Source organism: Corythoichthys intestinalis, chromosome 7 (assembly GCF_030265065.1).
Source record: "Corythoichthys intestinalis isolate RoL2023-P3 chromosome 7, ASM3026506v1, whole genome shotgun sequence".
NCBI classification, from domain to species: Eukaryota; Metazoa; Chordata; class Actinopteri; order Syngnathiformes; family Syngnathidae; genus Corythoichthys; species Corythoichthys intestinalis.
In genome coordinates, this window is record NC_080401.1 from 21746799 (window position 1) to 21767917 (window position 21119).

At 39.4% G+C, this 21119-nt stretch overlaps 1 protein-coding gene across 14 annotated transcripts in view; it reads right to left on the reverse strand.

Annotated features, from left to right (window-relative positions):
* The window catches only part of ptprsa (protein tyrosine phosphatase receptor type Sa), a 374739-nt gene that overhangs the window by 167791 nt on the left and 185829 nt on the right, over positions 1–21119 (reverse strand). For all 14 annotated transcript variants that reach the window (XM_057840793.1, XM_057840795.1, XM_057840789.1 and 11 more), the window contains one exon: positions 7813–8037. In XM_057840793.1, the coding sequence (XP_057696776.1) occupies positions 7813–7909 (97 nt within the window). In that variant the 5' untranslated portion in view covers positions 7910–8037. The remainder of the gene's footprint in view (positions 1–7812; positions 8038–21119) is intronic.

Sequence of the window (21119 nt, forward strand, 5' to 3'; positions counted from 1 at the left end):
AAAAAATATACAAACGACGGAAAAGGTAAAAAATCACTGACTATCAGATTCATAGTACACTGGGTCTTATAGCAGAAGCTAAACACTGCAGCTTTTAATTAAAGAGTTCTCATTGCACCAAGCTACAAGGCTTATATAATATTGGTAATGGTATTACTCTTTTAATGTGTCAATGTGATTGCACACTCTTCTTATTTGGTATTTGTTGCCTGTGATGGCTGCTTGGCTGTGGTTGCACTGACGTGATTTGTTTGCTCATCTGCACACTGTTACTGCTTTTTCTTTTGTGGAAGGAGGGGGTGGCAGTACTCTGTCAGATAGAATAAAAATACGATTTGCCTTTTCATGCAATATCTTTTAATATATAAATGTATGCTCCGACTGTTCAACTGCTCATTACCAAAAAAGGAATTTATAACACCCACAACCTACCCAAATTTAAGTAAAAACGCAACACTTTTGTGAGATGATGATGTCATTTTTCATCTTAATCTAAAAGAATTCAGTGATCCCTCGCTACTTCGTGCTTCAAACTTCGTGCCCTTAGTCCATCACAGATTTTTTTCAATTAAAAAAAAACACAGATGAGCTGTCCGAAGCCGATCGCGTAGTCTCACTCTCCCTCCCTCTCCCTGCTCTTTATTGTTCAGGCAACGCACTGGAGTTACTAAAGTTAATGATGATTGATAGACATCTTCTGTTTGATCTTGCCACAGATTCCTGGAAGCCTTAGCATCAAAGCGCTGCATGCATTAATCATCGTTTAACTTGTCAAACTGTTGCTGTGGCAACTCATTGCGTGTAAGTGAGGAGATGGAGCGGAGTTGAGTGGACTCACTATGAAGCATTTAATGAAGACAAACATTTTTATACTTCATTCTTGTTTAACAATAATTCGGTGGGACAGTAACATGTGCAAAACTTATATAATTATTACATTTGAAGTTCTTAAAAAACATTTATTAAAATACACATATAGTATTTTTTTTTTTTTTTTTTTTTAATTATACTATGGGGAAATAAAAGTGAAAAAAACGTCTTATTTGTATCTCTTTCCAATGCTAAATCTGAATACCGTATTTTTCGGACTACAAGTCGCACCTGCGTATAAGTCGCACCACCCATAAAATGCCCAATGAAGAGGAAAAAAACATATATAAGTCGCACCGGAGTGTAAGTCGCATTTTTGGGGGAAATTTACTTGATAAAATCCAACACATAGAACAGATATGTCATCTTGAAAGGCAGTTTAAATTAAAAATACAATAGAGAAAAACATGCTGAAAAAGTGTACAGTATGATAATGTTACATGATGCATGAACAACGAAATGCGAACGTGGCCAGTATGTTAACGTAACAAAGGTATTTAGAGTTATTCAGAAAACTATAGCATAAAGAACATGCTAAAAAGTTTACCATACCATCAGTGTCACTCCAAAACACCAAAATAACATGTCAAATGATATAATAATGTGTCAATAATTTCACACATAAATCGCTCCAGAATACAAGTCCCATCCCCAGCCAAACTATGACCAAAACTGCGACTTATAGTCCGAAAAATACGGTAAATACATTGAACACTCACACACACAAAAAACAAAACAGAAAACAATTTTTTTTTTTTTTTGAGGGGGCCGCTACGTAGCGTTTTTTTCACTTATTGCGGTGGGTTCCTGTCCCCATTAACTGCGAAAAAACTAGGGATCACTGTACAGTTGATTCGTTTTATATGGCTGTTTCAGCAACTCTTTGAGATTTAAGTTGTGATTGAATGTTTTTTTTTAGTTCCGTTACTAATTATCAATGGTAACTAAGTTTATACTTGTATGGCAGAAAACACTTACTTAAAATTACATATTTTTTCTTATCAAGTGTCATTGACACCCCCTGAAAAAAATAACATACACTGCATTGGTAGAACTGGCTGGCTTTGATATTTTTTTTGTATGTGAAGTGATTTTTATTACAATTATAATATTATAATACTTTTACTATAAACTGAATTAATTAGGTACATATTTGCATGATATAAGCACACGGAAAAACAATAATTATTAGCAATCTATTTTTGATACAAAAAAATACTAGAATAAAATGAACATCTGTCCTGTCCTGCTAAATTTGAAACTATAATTCAACCCCTATGGTCCTGAGCCTTTTGTGTGTGTTTTTTTTATTTTGCTGTTTTATAAAAATGTTTTTAAAAAGTGCAAACATAACTCTGAGGTAAACTTTTTTTTAAACAACTTTAACAACGTTCAAAGTCCCCTCAGCAATAACTTTTTCGCAAATGATCACTCCAAATATAATGTGGACGTACAAATGTAACTGACAGAACACAAAATATAATACAATTACTGAAAATGAAGGACAATGAGAAGAACAACAAATTATCCTCATTTTGAACATGCTTTTTACTCAAACTTCACTCAAACCTCTTATCTCCTACCCTCCTATGTTGTGTTCACTTTTCATTATGGCAAGCGACAGTATCTCCACCAATGAGATGCAATGGGTTTCGTATTGTCATTGTTCAGTGAGCTCCTTGGTCAAAAAGCAGTCGAATCAGGGTAATGCGTTTCCCTGCATATTCTTGTAAAGCACCATACCAGTATTAGTTTGTTCTAAGACACAGTCAAATCGGGGTAATGCGTTTCCCTGCATATTCTTGTAAAGCACCATACCAGTATTAGTTTGTTCTAAGACACTATTTTCGAGTTTCATGATAATACAGGACAAAGCGCGTCCCTTGAAAGCTTAATACGGCACACAAACTTTTGTTTATGAATACGGGAAGATAATTACGGATAATCATTATGCAATAAGTATGATGACAAAGCAACACCAGGTAACTTTTCAGTTTTGGTCGTTTTTAGCGACACAAGTGGATAAAAGCGGTAGTTTTTTGCCCTCAGGAAGACCGCATTTCCCATTAGGACCAGCGCACAGTGTCGTAAAATCAGGCTCTCCCGGTCGCCTGCAGATGGATTGAACGACATTTCTGTTTCCAGCGGCTAAGTGAAGGATGAATAGTAATGATGTAATGAATCCAGTTTGGGCTACACAATAGCATATGACGATGTTGAAAATAAAAATAAATAAAACGTTTGATTTTGTAAGGTATTCACTAAGCTTGAGGACGATAAACCGATACGACCGGATATCCGGTTTTACAAGTGAGAGATACAGATGTATCGTGAGTAAAGTTACCATTCGACAGTAATTAGCCATTAAATATTTAATGAACCGATAGTAGAGATAGAATTCGGCTATCGTGAGCACAAGAATTGGCTTCTAATGCCTAGCTCAATGCATTGCTTAATATTTTACTTCACATGCTGCGCTTGTGTCATTCACCACACAGCGCACTTGGATCGAGACCGCACGCATGATATAATATGGACAAGCACTACTCACAGTCGTGGTTGCCTCAACTTCCCATGCATTTCGGCAGAACCGCTACTAGTCGCCGTCATTCCGATCGTCACGGGTGTGTCATAACAATGCGAGAGCTAACGAAACCACTGTAACGCACGCTCCGTAGCATTTTCTTCACAGCCCAAAACGAAACTAGTTGTGGCAACGAACCAACATGCTAAAACAGTGGACAGTGTGATCACAGACGCCAGCGACGTGCAGCGATATATTTTCAACGCACCCAGGAAAACAAAAGTTGGACTCTGAAGTGATGAAAGCAGCCAGATCTGTTCGCATGGGACAGAGCTTGTGTGAAGTGTGGAGCGGTACGGCGATAGTGAGTTTTTAACCCTGAAAAATAACCCACTACAATGGTGGAAAAGGCGGCATATTGTTTCCACGAAACGCAGTCTACTTAAACATGAACATGTGGATTAGTTGATCTTTTTCAAGAAAAATCTGCCCTTCAAAAAAGATATAGACAGTGACGAGGAATAAAAAATGAGGAAGCACAGGCATAAGTGAATGACTTTGCTGTGTATAAGGTTAAAGTAATGATTATTGACCTGTCTAAAATGCCATGTTTTTACTCCCCCAATTATACCAGGGGTAAAGCATAATTTATTATTTATTCATGATAACACTAGCAGGTTTAATTCTTTTTTTTTCTAGAGCTGCTGCATATAATTAATAGTTTTTGTTTGTAAGATGTTTACGTTGAAAGCTTGCACTTAAATTACTTACCTCTTGTGTTAAAAACACCAGGAAATACAGTAATTGAATTACTGCACTTTATTGTTGTCTGTCACTGGAGTTTTAATATCAATCCCATCCAACAAAATGACGGTCATATAGTAAGCCTTATTTTCTTTTTTTCATAAAAAAAATAAAACATAACATTGGTATGAAATTTTGTTTTAATTGTTGTTGTTTAATTTTGCTATATTAGAAATGTGGTCTTTTTATATGCTTAGAATACTGTACAAACACACACAACAAATATTTACTATTGTATCGTTTTCACGCTATCGAGCCGTATCTTTCTTACCCTGTATCGAATCGTATCGAATCGCTCAGCCTTAAAAATGTATCGTTTTTTTTTTTTTAATCGAATCATAACCTGTGTATCTAGATACATATCGAATCGGCTTCATGCCAGAGATTCCCAACCCTAGTATTCACACACTCCCAAATAGACATCACCTAGTATACTGTAAATGATCTTTTTGAGAAAGATGGTTGGCCAAAGAATCTAAATAGGCATATCACACATTTCATAAAGCTATGATAAGAGAAAATGTTTAAATACAGATAATGAAACAGCTTATTGGTACTGCCATTTTGTCACGAATGTGATGTCAGTTATCCCCATGCTTCGAAACAGCTTATTGGTACTGCCATTTTGTCATGAATGTGATGTCAGTTATTCCCATGCTCCTTTATGTTGGAGGTACACAACCATTCAAAAGTTGACCCCAAACTTTTGAACAGTAGTGTATCTTCCAGACTGCTAGGCAGCATGTGTCACAGCGGCAAAGAAGGCTGTGGGCTTATCAGTTTAGTACTGTGAGGCGAAATAAAATGACGAATGAAATTCCGAACTCAAATAGTTGGAGCAATGAGTCCTTCTCAAGTTATGTGTTAGAAACCCATGGCGTGCTGCAGGCTAAACGATTTGAGCCGAGCTGACACAATCATTGGAATTAGCGTCTTAATTGGGGTGTGACGAATCAGCATGTCAATCTGATCAAAGCGGCAAAGAAATAAAAGTGAGGACGAATCATTTATCATACTTACATACTTACTGACATCACAAGCAATGGCGGACTATCTTAAATACCTGGAGCTGATTGGCTGAAACACCATTTAAAAAATGTCTGCTAACATCAATTTCATCTACTTCGTAAAAATCCTCTTTTTCAGTCTTTTATTGAAGTTTTATTTCTGCTATTACGCAACATAAAAATGAAATTGTTTCTTTCAAATTGTTAAATATCAAGGTGTTGTCTAACACTTTAATATATTACTGTCAAATTGTTTAATGCCTGTCTAGGGTTTATGGCCTTGAGCTGCACTTCTGACGGCTTGCTTATTTTTCAAACATTCTAAATTATTTAACTGGGGCCAAAGAAAAGGTTTCCAAACTGTTGCCTTCTTCCAAGAATGCAAAGAGTGCCAAGAGACTTCTTGACACATGGCTTCCTGCCTGGGACTAAATAAAAGATGAACCTGTTTTCTTCCCATTTTACAGAGAGAAAAACAGTAGATTGCAGCAAATTATCAGAGCCAGTCACCCAACAGCTGGGAGAACGTCGATTGAATTTGACAGTCACTCACACATAATTTAAGTGGAAGAGATAAAGTGTGAAAGAATGAATGACTGGCAGTGAACAAAGACAAGAAGTAAGTAATGCGCAGTTTTCCCCACCCTTCCTTTTTCAAAATTGAAAATGGATAAAATGAGTGGTGAGTGCAGACCTGAACTAAACATCATTACTTCTGGTAAATTATTTTGGAACAAATTTTAAAGAATTCCTACTTAAAGTTGAAAAAAGAAAGTCAAAGGTTACAGTCTTATAGTGGTTACAGTCTTAGTAATGTGGCAATAATTTTTAACTGTATCATTCTCTTTCTCTCTAAAACACACTGTAGATATGCACACTTAAAGATAAAAATTTGGGCTGCAATAATTATTTTGATAAAAGATTGATCTGTTTAATACTATTTCAATTAATCATTGAACCTGGTAGTGGGAAAAAATACTACATGCCTGGCATTCAAAAAAAGGACATTATTTAAAGTTGACAGTCTCACCAAGATTGTTTACTCCAATCTGCCATTTCCGTCAGGTTTTGAATTTGTGCACACTTGACTGGTACGGTCAACCATAGAGGGCTTCTATTATTCTAATTGTTTGAAGGTCGCAAGCTTTCACAAATATATCCCTTTATGATGTATGAGTTACGGTAATTAAATTTAAGCAAAAGCCTTAGAAGAAAGAAAAAAAAACAGCCTAAACTTACTCGAGATATATGCCCCCCTTAGTTAATGATTTAATTCAAGCAACTTTAAATTGATTTATTTCAATAGGAGGGTAGTTTATATTAGGTCATATCTAATATTGTGTTGGCTGTATAAATTTTATTAATTATGTGCTGTTGTTGGGGTTGGATGAACTCCAATACAGTGGTACCTCTACATACGAAGTTAATCCGTTCCAGGACCTTGTTTGTAAGTCGAAATGGTCATATGTCGAGCAGGATTTTCCCATAGGAATACATTATAATTCCATTAATTCGTTCCACAGCCCAAAAACCTTCACTAAATCCTTAAAAAATACTGCTGGTACTATTACAAATGGCAATTACACATAGCAAAACAAATAAATTATAAATCAAAATCGTAATAATAATAATAATAATAATTCCTGTATTAATGTAACGAATTGGGTTCTAATGTGGCGGACGTTTTTTGCTGACCCTGAACGCACCGCGGTGCTGACGTGCCAGAGGCAGACCGGTGAGCTTGAGTTTCACTTTCACTTTGAATGTTTTCTTAACACCGTCAATTGCGGCAGACAGAAGGTGTTTTTGTTTTGAATAAGTTGTGAAATAAATGATAAAAACGTGGCGAAGTTGGCAATTTCTCTGGAGATGTTACCACAATAAGAATTGTCAGCTTAACTTATAAAGACTGGCGAACGATGGTCGGAGGAGGACCGTGGAGATGTATTGTTGAGCCATTTCACGGATGCCCACCCTACGTTCATATTTTTCTGTCATTTGCATCTTCATTTAGAAGGTAAGCGTCAACTTTTTCCTTGTTTCACCACCTGTACCAACCTTTTCTGAAACCAGTGTTGATTTGTCACACAAGAAAATCCGCCGTGCATTCGTCTGCGGTGCTGCCATTGTCGTCGTATTTCGAGCATGTCGTCGGATGTAGAAACAAATGGCGAGTCAAATTTTACGTCGGATGTCGAAAAGTTCGTGTGTCGAAGCGATCGTATGTAGAGGTACCACTGTAAATTATGTAACATTGAGAAAAGATCACAATCAGGTTATTTTACCATTTTGCTCAGATTTCTAGAAAACATGACCTTCGTGAGCACCATTTTTGTGTTCTAAAGGCCCTCATCACTTTAAAAAAAAAAAAAAAAATTTAAGCTAAAGATAGGGTAAAAGATACTCTTTTTGGACTTTATGTTTTTACTTTGACCTTTCTATAATAATCAATTTATTGTTTGACAAATGATACATTTAATTTATGTTGGTGTTTTTACATGCTATTAAATATTCACAACAGTGAAAGAAAATGATAAAAGGAAGCATAATCTATGACATGTAGGACACCATGAAAACCAACCGCTGAGGAGCTGGAGAGGTACTTACAAAAGGCGTGTAAGCCAGTGAGCAGCAGTGATAGCAGCAGAGTTGTAACAGGCAGCAGGAGTGGCAAAGGGAGAGGAGCAGCACACCTTGTTGCCATCTTGGTTCCAATGGGCGTGCAAGGGGGGCGGGGCTGGGATAGGGGTGCTTATCGCCGACCTGGCTGGAAAGCCAAGGCCCCAACCGCACCGGGAAAATTGAGTTCTGTGGGCAAGATGGTTTGGCACTCTGCAAAAAGAAAAAGAAAGACCATTTTTATTTTTTCTATGGACAGTGTAGAGTAGGTAGAGTTTTTGGCACATTTACTTCTGCCCGTGTTGGTCAGCTGCTACCAATGAAGAAATCCCCCTACATTTGGTGGTGGTCTATGCAGCAGAATAATTAATTATTATAATTATTAATGTTTATTATATTACTGTTTGTGTTTCCCGCTCAAACGTCAGCAGTAAGGAATTGATCAATCCATGATATGCAGAATGTCATGGGTATAGATTAGCTGATATCTTGTGCATACTTCGATGGCTACAATCACAACGGGTTGATGACAATGATGGTCTGATACAGAACGGTGGGGGGGTCAATCATTTTGTAAATTGTAACACCCTTTTATCCCCCCGCAGGTAAGGAGGTCATTGGTAATGATGAAGGGAAATACGACAGATGACAAGAGAAATTGTCTAGGTGACTTGCAGAGTGATATGCCTTTTGTTCTCAACAGTAAACAATGTTGGAGGTAGAGAAAACCTTGCCATGCCTGAAGGAGATTACACCATCCGTGCACAGAGGATGGCCAGGGTTATGATTTATGTTACTCTCCTTAGGGCATGCCTTTTTTATCTGCACCTCTGCTAGCTATATAAACTTCACAACACAATTACAACTCCTATTGTTGTTGAGCGTGCAAACAGATTATAACCTGAGGCCGTGTGTGGGATTCAGTTTAACAATGGCACAGGCATGATTCTGGACTGCAGTTCAATACTTAACTTAAAACAAAGGCTGAAATGATAAGGAATAGTGTTTACTAAGTGATTACTTGTTGTACTTCGTTCTTATATAGTTTATACGATCAACTGGTGACAATTTACCAAAAATTAAAAAAATAAAAAATAACCAACAAAACTTTCCAGCAATAACATGTATGTCAAAAGCATTTGACATACAAAATATTACAAGATAAAAAAAAGTAATTACTCAATGATCCTTCACCCCCAGTTGGCGCCTTGCGCCTGAAATCACAGTGTTTTAATTGGGCTAATTCAATCGCATCAACAAATTAATAGAAACACCATGAATTGTGTTTCGCGTTGCTACTAATAATATGTCGGACATGTTTGTGGATTTTCAAACAGGTCAGTAATGTTTCCTTTGTAACCAAGCACTCTACGTTACTGGCTTATCAGAGAAGAGGTAGTTATAGGTTAGTATTGTTAAATCCAAAGAAGGATCAGTTCTTATTCCAAAAAGATTTGACTGGCTTGAAGTGATGTGTTCATTCACATCAAACACGTCTAACCATGCCTTGATGAACCTTTTAATGTGAATTTATTCTGAAAGAGAGATGGCCTCTTCACCACTAACAGGAAACATACAAACATTTGACATACTTGGCAAAAGACAACTACCACAACTAAGATATCTAGCCCAACCTCTGATATAATTAAAAGGTGTGTTCCAAGACTTGCTCATTTCCCTCCCCTTCAAAACAGACCGTTAAACATCTGCCACGCTAGGGCAATTACAGCAAAAATTATGACACATTATTTCCACTGAGTAATGGCAACCAACAGTTACTACGCACTCCCACTTATACACAGTCAAACTATAAATTAAGGTGATTTCCTATTTTAATATTGATACTAATGTGTTTGATAACTGACACTGAGGGATGCACTAAAGAAGGGGAGTCAAAATTTAAATTTCCAGTGTTCCAAAACTAAAACTAGCACAAAGTTGCAGGCAAAACTCAAATTATTTAAAAATGATCAAGTCATGCATCCCTGCTCTCTACAAATCTAATGTTGAATGAAACTTTGTTGCTAATCAAAATGGATTTAGATTGATTTTTCCTTTTTTTTTTTTTTTGACAGGCCAACAACAACATACGACCTAAGAGAATGTCCTTCAATTATTCAACCTTTAAACTATCAGACCCAGTATAAACCCAGTCCTTGGTTTAGAATAGGAAAAATTGTGTAAAGGAACCTTTGCTTGCTCCAATCATATGTCCGTGCTTGCTACACTCAATAATTTAAACCAAATACCTTCAAGTATTTTATTATTTTGGTACAGCCACCATAGTTCCCTACAAACAAGAGAAATGTCTGTTCTTTAGATTGATATAGAGATAATCTACATTGCACCTGCCTTGGAAGCTCCTCTTATTCGTCTCTCGCTTGGACAATTTTGGCAAGGGGAAGTATATGTTTAGGTGAGGAGAGTAGTAGAATGGTTGCTAATGACAGCAACAGAAAAGGAGTGGGCACTTTTAGGACTTGACTGGCCGCCAAAATAATAGCAAAGCTTTCCAGGACTTATAGCCCAAACCTTATATTTTTGATAAACATATTCGGGGTGTAACGGTACACAAAAATCTCGGTTCGGTACGTACCTCGGTTTTGAGGTCACGGTTCGGTTCATTTTCGCTACAGTAAGAAAACAAAATGCAAAATATAAATGTGCTAGTTGTTTATTACACACTTTTGTGCTTTCAACAATAGGAACAGTAGCCTATACAAAACTAGAATTCTGCTCAAAAAGTAGCGGGTATTTAAAGATAATCGAACAACAATTTGCCTTTCAGACCCCGCGTATTGGTCAGCTTTCTTTCTGAAAGAAATAAGAAAAAAGAAGTCCTGTGCTAAAGAGAAACAAATCCCAATGACAAAGATTTTAACATGTATTTTACAAATGAAATGCCTCAATGAAACATTTTTTTTTCTTATGAACGGTTTTCAAAAGCTTTATTGGTGGATTTTCTCAAGTTAAAGCGCCACACATAAATTAATAGATTTAATTGTGTAAGCAGGATGTGTGTATTATTCTTATTATTTAATTACAGGTGTTATAGCTCATTTCAATTGATTTTATTTAAATGGGCTACTATTTATTTTATTATGTGTTATGTGATGTAATATTGATTTATATTGTATATTTTATGTTGTATAACTTTAGTTCCTATGTGAATATTAGTTCCTACTTGTTTTGCTGTGGTAGGAGGGTTTTGTATTGAACACGGGGCCGTGTTGGTTATTATTATAGCAGAGAAGACAGCAGTAAATCAACAAAGACAAGTCAACTGTGCACCGATCTACCAATCAAGAGATCTGATGGACTCAAAAAGTAGGTTACAATTGCATATTAGTTTGAAAATCGACACGATCCACCGTATTTTTACACGAGTGACTTCCGGCCCGATCCTAATTACCGGTAGTAGTACTGACGCAGGATGGCTGCGTCTCGCGTCAAATAATAAACTCTGCCGTTCTTTTCGCGTGCGTCGCGTTGAGCCGCTTCTGGGACGCATCTAACACGCAGCCGCACTGCGACTGGTGTGCATTGGCTGATTGACTCTAACACCCGCGTCTCACTGCGTTCTCGTGGTGGCCACGTTGTCGCGCCGTTGACGTTTCTGGGTTATACTGTCCTCCCGTGTTGGTCCTCATTATAGTAGAGAAGACGGAGTAAATATAATCTACACAAAGAAACTGTAACCCGATCGACTCACAGCCTCGAAAAGTAAGGGTTATATTACGTCAGAAACTCGTTCCGTACGCATCCGTTCCGAACCAAGCACCACATACCGAAACGGTTCAATACTATTACATGTACCATTACACCCTTAAAACATATGATTATGCAGCCAAAAATCATTACTCTTCGGGCTTAATTTGCCCCAAAGGCCTGAGTAAGGCATATAAGCACTGAAGCAGGGGTTTGGAACTTATTTCTTGTGAGCCATATCTGTCTCTTACGAAGAACGCATCTGGCTGTCCGCCAACCCGTAATCTTAAATGTGGAACTGACACTTGACATGAATGAGCTGATATTGTATTCACACATTGATCTTGGATACTTCAAACGTACGTCGCAGTAATATGCTTCAATTCGGTTCCCATTGGTGGTCCTCCCGCCGCAGTTTGCATGGAGATGGGCGTTAAAGAGCTTGCAAGTCTACGCTCACAAGACACCACTCAGTCAGCAATTCAATGCCGAGTGAACTGGAGTATATAAAAAATGCGTAGGAGAAAATTAAACCACGAAAAGTGCACTGCGTGGTACCCCAAGTCACAGAGGCACGCTTTCAGTTTCGAGCACAAGATACTGTCAACGGTTGATGAGTTTAAAAGCAAACAAACAAACAAAAAAAAAAAAGCAGTTGAAAGAGGCTCAGAGGCAAGTATTTCAAACAGGGAAGAAGACAGCGGGACAATAAAGCAAAAAAAACGGACCAGAGTGTCAAACGTATGTTGTTATTTTCAAGAAAAAAGGAGGATCTCACTGTCATATACAGCCTTTTTAATGCCAAGCTTGCGTACCACGGCAGTACCCTGGCTATGCATGAACACCTGAAAGGCCGCCATTGACGGCCTGTCACCCAGGTGTACTTTGGAAGATGACAGAAGACAAAAAGCTGGAGGATCGTAAGTCCATATAACTAACTAACTAACAAACTAATGACACTGTTTTACTGAAGTTGCCATTATGTGCATTGTATTAACGTGAATCATTAAGTTTCATAATTTTTTTTTTTTTTTTTTTTTTTTTTTTGAAGCAGTGGGTAGCAGTTAAAATTACAGTGTTGTGTTTCAGCTTTGTGCATTATGTAGCTAACATTAATGGAGCTATTTCACTCCAGTGACCGGTCAAATTGTGTTAGGGCATGTAGGCACGATGCTAGTCCCACTGCTTTACATATTAATAAATGGAAACATGTAACATCCATTTATCCACTCTGCTCAACACCATCTGAGCATCCTTTCTCAGCTGCTGGGAACATTGTAACAAAAAAAAATAAAAGGCCAAGCTTGACACCTCACCATGTAGACATGCTCATATTCCTTCACTTCAATGCTTAGAGTAAAGGATATACAGTAAGAGAAGTCAGAATTGTGTTAAATCCTGTTGGAAAAGTTTTCGGAATCTGTTTACTTTGCATTCACTTGCACTGGTGATAGTTACAGTAATGTCAGCGTTTGACCTCATTGGACCTGTTTAGTTATTTATGTGTTTATCTTTACTTTATTAAATAATATAAAATTAGTGCTTCAAAATGTTATAGTGAATTAATAACCGTCAACCCCAAATGATAATCGCTGGATTAGTCAAAAAATTCATTGTTAGACTAGTTGACTAGACGTAAAAATAGTTGACAGCCTAATCAGGAGAAAAAAAAAAACATTTGAGACAGCACTAATATATACATGACTCTTGTGGAATCACATTTTAAAATATGTTGGCAGTACACATTACAGACATCCCAAGTCGACTGTAAGATCAGGGAGTCTTCCTGATGGTGATAGTGGCTCCCTGATGCCAGCAATTTGGGTAAAATATTCCGGATTTTGCGACCAACAAGAGAGTTTTTATTTATTTATTTATTTTGACAAAGTGAGTGAGTGTGTGCAGGCAAAATAATAACTCAACTTGACAAAGAGTGCGGTGATGATTAAGTCAGCAAAATTAGCCAATAACCTTTCAGGTGTGTGGGGCTTCGAATTACTCTCCCGTCACCGATGATATCTCACAGTCAGGACAGGGCAGTCCGCGAGATGGCAGAGGGCAAATCCTCCCGTAGGAAACGAAAATACAAAACTCACTTTGCAGTAGAATATACTAAAGTACAGTAGGTCCCTGTCTAGTTGAGGTGAAGAGTGATGACACCCTGGCGAGGTGCACTGTGTGACTTCAGCATTGCCCACGGCGGTCTAATTGATTGTAAAAGACATGTTGAGGTAGGCAAAGTTTAACACGCCATCACCTGCATTTTATTTCTTTAGGTTAAAGACTGTCATAAAATTAAGCAAAATGTAGGCTAAATTAATTTAAAAAATACCTTTAGTTCATTAATAATTAAATTATTGATTTATTCTTGAATATATTCATCCATCCATCCATCCATCCATTATCTTCCGCTTAGTCCGGGGTCGGGTCGCGGGGGCAGCAGTTTTAGCAGGGAAGCCCAGACTTCCCTCTCTTCAGCCAGCTCCTCCGGCGGGATTCCAAGGCGTTCCCAGGCCAGCCGAGTGACATAGTGTCTCCAGCGTGTCCTGGGTCGACCCCGGGGCCTCCTGCCGGTGGGACATGCCCGGAACACCTCTCCAGGGAGGCGTCCAGGAGGCATCCGAACCAGATGCCCGAGCCACCTCAACTGGCTCTTCTCAACGCGGAGGAGTAGCGGCTCGACACCAAGCCCCTCCCGGATGACCGAGCTTCTCACCCTATCTCTAAGGGAGAGCCCGGACACCCTGCGGAGGAAACTCATTTCGGCCTCTTGTATCCGGGATCTTGCTCTTTCGGTCACGACCCACAGCTCGTGACCATAGGTGAGGGTGGGAACGTAGATCGACTGGTAAATCGAGAGCTTCGCCTTTTGGCTCAGCTACTTCTTCACCACAACGGACCGGTGCAGAGTCCGCATCACTGCAGACGCTGCACTGATCCACCTGTCAATCTCCCGCTCCCTCCCACCCTCACTCGTGAACAAGACCCCAAGATACTTGAACTCCTCCACTTGGGGCAGGATCTCATCCCCGACCCGGAGAGGGCATGCCACCCTTTTCCGGCTGAGGACCATGGTCTCGGATTTGCAGGTGCTGATCTTCATCCCAACCGCTTCACACTCAGCTGCGAACCTTCCCAGTGAGAGTTGGAGGTCATGGCTTGATGAAGCCAACAGCACCACATCATCTGCAAAAAGCAGAGATGCAATGCTGAGGTCACCAAACCAGAAACCCTCAACGCTTCGGCTGAGCCTAGAAATTCTGTCCATAAAAATTATGAACAGAGTCGGTGACAAAGGGCAGCCTTGGCGGAGTCCAATCCTCACTGGGAACGAATTCGACTTACTGCCGGCAATGCGGACCAGACTCTGACACCGGTCGTACAGGGACCGAACAGCCCTTACCAAGGGGCTCGGTACCCCGTACTCCCGGAGCTCCCTCCACAGGATTCCCCTAGGCACACGTTCGAACGCCTTTTCCAAATCCACAAAACACATGTAGACTGGTTGGGCGAACTCCCATGCACCCTCGAGGACCCTGCTGTGTAGAGCTGGTCCACTGTTCCACGGCCAGGACGAAAACCACACTGCTCCTCCTGAATCCGAGATTCGACTTCCCGACGGACCCTCCTCTCCAGCGCCCCTGAATAGACTTTACCGGGGAGGCTGAGGAGTGTGATTCCTCTATAATTGGAACACACCCTCCGGTCCCCCTTTTTAAAAAGGGGGACCACCACCCCGGTCTGCCAATCCAGAGGCACTGTCCCCGATGTCCACGCGATGTTGTAGAGGTGTGTCAGCCATGACAGCCCTACAACATCCAGAGCCTTTAGGAACTCCGGGCGGATCTCATCCACCCCCGGGGCCTTACCACCGAGGAGCTTACCAACCGCCTCAGTGACTTCAACCCCAGAGATCGAAGAGCCCACCTCAGAGTCCCCAGACTCTGCTTCCTCAAAGGAAGGCGTGTCGGTGGAATTGAGGAGGGCTTCGAAGTATTCTCTCCACCGACTCACGACGTCCCGAGTCGAGGTCAGCAGTACACCATCTTCACTATACACAATGTTAATAGTGCACTGCTTTCCTCTCCTCAGACGCCGGATGGTGGACCAGAATTTCCTCGAAGCCGTCCGGAAGTCGTTTTCCATGGCCTCACCGAACTCCTCCCATGTCTGAGTTTTTGCCTCGGCAAAAATGAATATATTCATTCATTATTATTATTAATTTATTTTAACCAAATGTGGTGAAGGATGGGGAGTCAACATCTCCCTGAAATGCTTTTTTTTAACTTGTGTCTGATATTACCAGATGATACATTTAAAGTATGCAAATTGAGCACATGCTTGCTCTTGTATAGAGAAGTATGTGTGAAGGTAGATGGATTCTAAAAATGTGACTCCCTGATCAAAATAGTCATCCTTCCAATCTTCCATGTTATTTTTTTCTTCTCCCTCATTTCCTCCTTGTGCTTCCTCCTCCTTCAAACTCATGCATACTAAACTATGCTTGCATTGCAGATGTGCAACCGAGGATCACATGAATTTGCATGGAACCGCAGGACTATTATGTAAATGGTCCAGTATACCTCCAAACATCATTCTTTCATTTCCATCCAGTATATCCTGCAAGATCTTTATCAGGGTAACTTGATACGGGGCACACCTGCCATTAGCCGCTATTCACAAGGAAGCCCCACAGGAGGCAGAAGAGCTTACGAAAAAAAAACACCCATTGCCCAAGGATGCCTGAAGCATTTACATTTTAAGTGTAACATGGATGAAGGACAAGCTGCTCCACATACTGTATGTAGCAGGTGAAGTGGGAATTCCCCAAAAAATGTAGTCTTGAGATGAACATTAGAAATTATCTAGTTACAACAAAGGTAGAGACATAATAAATGGACGCCTCAGAATCATGAACAATCCTTGCATTAATATTTCAAGTGCACTACTTGGTGTTTTCTAAAGTTACCATTTTTTAAACAAGGACAATATAATGACAGATAATCAGTGTATTGCTGTAACAATGCATTGATACATTTAGCAACAAACAAGCACTCATTTTGAAGTTGCTTTCCCACAAGGCTCTGCACTTCTCTGTTCCACCAAATTTCCGACCCAACCATTCATATGTATATTCTATATAAATGCATGTTACCATTCTTTAGCCCTAAAGGAGGGCCACTTTTGGAACTACTAGTGTTGCATTGAAAGAAAAATTCTGTAAATAAATTAGTAATTAACCATTTTCAATTTCAATCACTATCCAAAAGTTTAAACGGCCATTATATTCGATGTTTTTCTTCAAGCATTTGTTTTAGTGTAGTCAGGAGCAAATGGTGTGCACTAAAAACTATAGGGCTGTAATGTTGTTGTATTTAACACCCAGACTTAGGAGGCTTTAAGTCAAAATCCACCTTGGATGAGGCTGAGTTCAGTAAGCATCAGGGTCATGCAGCGGGCCAGTGTGCAGACTGGCGCTTAGAAGGTTAGAAGGTAAAGTTGACCTCCTAAATGCAGACTTTATTGCCCAGTCGTTTTGTTTACCACTAAGGGGTGACACTTTCCTCCCAGATAAGACAAAGACACATACACACTGTTTGACTTGTCTCGTCTCATTTGCAGCCCTGGGTAGCCATTACTTGGGTCAAAGGACATCAGTTGTATTGTCCATGATGACAATCAAACATGGCCAATGTGAGTTTGTGGAAGGGAGGTAAGGAATGGGTGGCATAACAAGGAACGTAATGAATTAAATGAGTTTAGACCAGTAGAGAGAAGGTGAGACGGTGTGCAAGACAGACCTTGACAATAAAGATGTAGTGGATTGGATGTGTGCGCGTGTGGCGGGGGTAATAGGGGTGACATCATCATCTGGCTTCCTGCCAAAAGATTCAGACAAGCATCACAGCATCACACCAACTGGCCCAAGGTTTGAGCGCCCTTTCAAATAGCCACAGAAGGAGGGAAGAAGTGTTTGAAAGGTGGAAGGGACAGCTGTGAAAGCAATGTTCATATTCATTCTGAAAATGGGATCGTGGGTAAGTGAGAATGAGAATATTTGGAGAGAAATGAAAAATTGACTATAGTGTGAAGAAAATGTTCCTCTGGCAGGGATCAATATTTGTGAGTGCTTAAAATGTACGTCCCAAACTACGAAAGCAAAACAAAAAACAACAACATAAGGCAATACAGCATCCTTTATAAGTGAGTGACTGAGTCTTTTTTTCTTTTGCAATAAATACAATTGTATATTGTTTGTATTTATATTTTATTCCAAGTAACACCTAATAATAATAGAAGTGCTGAAATAGTGCGCTATTAGCCTATCCTACAAATACGTTCATACATGCAGACATTACATGTCTACAAAGATACATGAAAATATATTGAAATTGTAGACCTCAACAACAGATAAACCCACATGGTGTCAACTGAGCGCTCAATTTATTGTCTGCTTTGCCAGATAACACTCTATTCAACATAATAATCAGACCGGAGCCTCTGCAATGGTTCGTTTCAAAATTCAATCAAATGGCACCTCTCGTCCTGAGAGAACGTTGATTGGTTCTGTTTCAAGAGCGGGGGACTTAAGATAGTTCTATTAATCCTAAGATGCACATTCACTATCAAAGACACGTGAATCTACAAGGACAAAGTATTTACTTAGTTCGTAAAAAATCCTGAATAGATTGATTTAATTTTGAAAATTATCTTTTTAATGGAAAGATTCCAGATCAGAGCTAAGAGACCTGACTAAGGTGGCCATAGAATAGACAGAAAAAACAATGTATCTTTATTTGCTCTATTATGAAATTGTGGATCATATCAGATAGTGAACATTAAAATCTACCACAGTCTATCTAAAGACATTTCTACAAAAGTACTACTACAGTATCGCACCTAAGGTGTTTTTTTTTTAATTTATTTTTTTTACCCTAAACAATTGCTATACTACACCTGAATAACAACATCTATCAAGCTAGATACATTGTTTTAGTACATCGCGGGGGAAAAAAAGCCAATTATAGTTAATGTGCACAAGAAACAAATAGGGGTTTCCTGGACATGCTGTGACATCACACCAGATGAACAGCCGAGCAAGTGACTGCAACACCATGGCAGACTCCAATGCAGCATCGCAATCTGATCATGAATCTGTGGATATTCATTGCAATACATCAGACTTTTCAAAGTGTATTTGTTCGAGTCAAGATGAGAGAGATTTTGTGTAGGAGGGGGCTGTGCAGCAGTTTTGGGCTTGAACCCTTTCAGTTTGAACAGATACGACTCAGACGATGAAGAAAACCCAACAGCCGATATTTTTACAGGTGCAGGATAATTATCGGTCCGATAATAGGAATTATGACGTCATCCTAATAAATCCAATAACATTATTAATCGGACCGATAATATCTAATATTTTTGGCACATTGTTGGTGGATTGGGATGTGTGCATTTGTTTCCACTCCTGTTTTGTAAGTACAATGTATCAGTAACTGTGTGGTTTAGGAAGAGTTAGTTTTGCCACAAATCAAGTGCTCCCTTTCTGTGATAAAACTTTCAAGTGACAGCAGTGAGCTGCACGGCTGGCTAGTAAACAAGCATGGTGTCAGTAGTTGGGGAGTTTTTCAAGTTGTCGGTGAAAACGCTTCACTTGCAAATTGTAACACATGCAAAGCTGAAGTAATCGGTATCAGCCTTGAGGAGCAGGAAGTTATCGATATTGGTTTTAAAAAATTGGTATTGTGCACCCCTAGATATTTTAGTCGAGAAGCCTAAACTAACAGTAGGTGAAGAAATTTAGCATGTTGACTGAACACATGGCTCGGCAAATTTATTTGTATAGCACAATTCAAAGTTTAGTATTAGCAAGTCACAATTAAAAACAAAACTAGTGAATTAAGAATTGGCAATTAAAACATCAAAGGATAACTAATACAAAAGTCACAAGAAACAGTTAAAAAAATTAAAATAGGAAATTGTAATACACACTAGTGGTGGAGGAAAAAAATCAATATTGCATTAAATGGTCGCACTCTCTGTCACAAAAATAATCCGTAGACTGATGGCAAGTATCTACAGGTATATATTATTACAACGCACATAATGGATTTACCTCCTTGTCACTGTCAGTACTCAATCTCTCCTGTCCTATTTGTGGGAGTGCGAATACCATAAACATAAAAGTGGGCGGCCGGTGAGGAGTTGACAATAGAAGAAGACAATAGAAGAACAGATGCAAGAATGGCAGAAAATGGGAACACAGAAAACCAAAGTAAGTTGCTACTGACGTTCCGGTTTCAGAAAGCAGTGTGCTGTCCTGGTTTACATAAAACATTTTATCAATGTTTGCACCTTAATGTGTCCAGCTGTACAGGTTTATGGTTATAGTTCATGCACTTTAACTCGCCTAGCTGTACAGTGATTACATTTACAAGAGGAGGCAGTGAGGTGCTATGCAAAATTAAGTTGATACTGGCTTGTCAGTACCAGAAAGCAGTCTACTGTTCTGGTCTGCATAAAACATGTTATTTATGTTTGTACACTTTAATTAGTGTCCAGCTAAAGAGTGTTTACATTTACAAGACTAATGCAGTGAGGCACTATGCAAAAGCAAATTTATTTGTACATTGTAAGTTTTGGCATTGAATAAATGCATTATTACCAGGGGTGCACATATTTTTTTATGCCCAGGTTCTCAGAGAAGGACCTGAATATGTGACTTGGTCCTCATTGAGCTTGAGAACCGACCCGCCTGATGCGATAAAATTATGACAAGCTATACTTAGAGCCAATTAACTTTAATTATATTAACAATTAATGTTTGATTAACATCAACTGGCACAACAAAAGTGCCATTACTTTGAAGTGAAATGTAAAGAAATACACATAAAAGCACCCATTCAAAATAAAGGGCATTATGCGGCTCCCACATTAACTCCAAGCCTTTGTAAAAGTGGGATGTCCTCCTCATAAGACCTCATTAAACGGGCATGTTTAGCTTTGTAAAATGCGGGCAAAAACACGTTTGTCAGTGCATGGCGCTGTTCTTCATTACCTTTATTCCGCCACTTGTTCATAGGGCGAGTGGGGTCCTGTCTGACATCAATGGTTTGCTTGATTGCCACATGCTCTGTTTTTTTCGTGCTTTTCAAAGTTTGGATGGCTGAAATTCTTTGACCCTACATAAAATGCGCGCTGCTCTTATCAGCAACATTGGGATTCTCACGGCAAATTTTGTCCCGCATTTCCGTCCGAGCATCATTTGCTTCTAGCCATGGTACCTCCTGCAGCCACTTTTCCGCAAAAGTCCTTTATTTCGGTAGCTCCGGTGACGTCTCTGTCGTCTGTCTGTCTTTTGACGGGGGTGGGGGAGCACGGAAATAATTACTCAGTGGGGCCTGCCTCTTCGACATTTTGAGAAGTGATTTTCTCGTGTCCGCTGCAAATACAGTGGTCAGCCATCGGTACGCAAAAGCATATGGAAGCCGTTGAGGGCCAGCGTGTTTGTCTACGTCCAGTACACATGCGCGCATGCGGACCACTTATGTGCACCCCTGATTATTACAGACGATTTACATTTTATG